This window comes from Mesitornis unicolor, unplaced genomic scaffold, assembly GCF_000695765.1.
Source record: "Mesitornis unicolor isolate BGI_N332 unplaced genomic scaffold, ASM69576v1 scaffold10197, whole genome shotgun sequence".
Classification (NCBI taxonomy): domain Eukaryota; kingdom Metazoa; phylum Chordata; class Aves; order Mesitornithiformes; family Mesitornithidae; genus Mesitornis; species Mesitornis unicolor.
In genome coordinates, this window is record NW_010198376.1 from 23082 (window position 1) to 24159 (window position 1078).

General features: G+C 42.1%; 1 protein-coding gene across 1 annotated transcript in view; it reads left to right on the forward strand.

Moving 5' to 3' along the window:
- Positions 1-1078, forward strand: part of GLYR1 (glyoxylate reductase 1 homolog (Arabidopsis)) — a gene marked incomplete at its 5' end in the record, with an annotated part of 24667 nt that overhangs the window by 21355 nt on the left and 2234 nt on the right. The window contains one exon of the mRNA XM_010189124.1: positions 7-108. Within this exon, the coding sequence (XP_010187426.1) occupies positions 7-108 (102 nt within the window). The remainder of the gene's footprint in view (positions 1-6; positions 109-1078) is intronic.

Sequence of the window (1078 nt, forward strand, 5' to 3'; positions counted from 1 at the left end):
CCACAGCTGGTACTTGGTCCGAGTGGAGTGTTGCAGGGGATTCGCCCAGGGAAGTGTTATGTGGATATGTCCACTGTGGATGCAGATACAGTCACAGAGCTGGCCCAGGTAATCACACTGAACTGAACTTCTAGTGTCTGCGATTCAGGAACAGTACTGCAGTTTTTGTTGCTTCAAGTGGTAAGCTGTTGATAATGAAGATGCTTCTGAAGGCTTTTGGGCTTCTTTTAGGAGACACTCAAGTCCCAGGCAAATAAAACAAAATAAACTTTCAAATCTTGACCAGAAAACTAAGTTGCATGAGATGTTCCCTGATGATAGCAGCAAAGCCTGTAGAATTGACAGGGCTATTAGCTGGCACCAATGCAGCCAGCCAGCCAAATTTTGGTCTCTTAAGTATTTATAGCCAGATTGGTATTGTGTAGCAAACTGGAGAAGAAAGCACTGTCTGGATTAATAACTGTCCTAAAACTGATAAAATGCACCATCTGCTTATTTTATATGTTCTGGCTGCGGGAAAAAGAATGCCTTCATGTTTCATTCTATACTGTTATTGAGAAGATTTCTGTAGAATTGTTCTGATTATTTCTGATGTGGTATCTTTGATTTCCTCTTTGGCATCTTGGTTGTTATCCTCTGCCCTAAAGGCAGTGTGTGGTGTTGCACAAGGAAGGGCAGCTAGTTTTGGTGAAGTTTTAAGCAGACATATTGGTGATGCGCTAGTTTGAAACATGAATTTGGAGAATGGAGAGCCATACATATTAGTAAACCTCTGAAGAGATCTGTCAAAGGCCTTTCCTCTTTGGGGAAAAGGGGAGAAGCTCTATAACAGTCAATCTTCTGAGATTCCTACACCACATGTACAACTTCAGCACTTGTTCCTTGGCTTGTTACAAGGTGCTATGGCAAAAGCACATAAGTTCAGCTGCTTAAAACGTGCACAGTAGTGATGGGTGCAGGAAAGTGTTGCTCCAGCAAGTTGCATGAGAGCAGTACATCACATGATAGTGCTTCCCTGTCCTATTTGTATGTCTGAACTATTTTTTCTGCTTAAAATTCCATCCTCAGGGACAGGAAT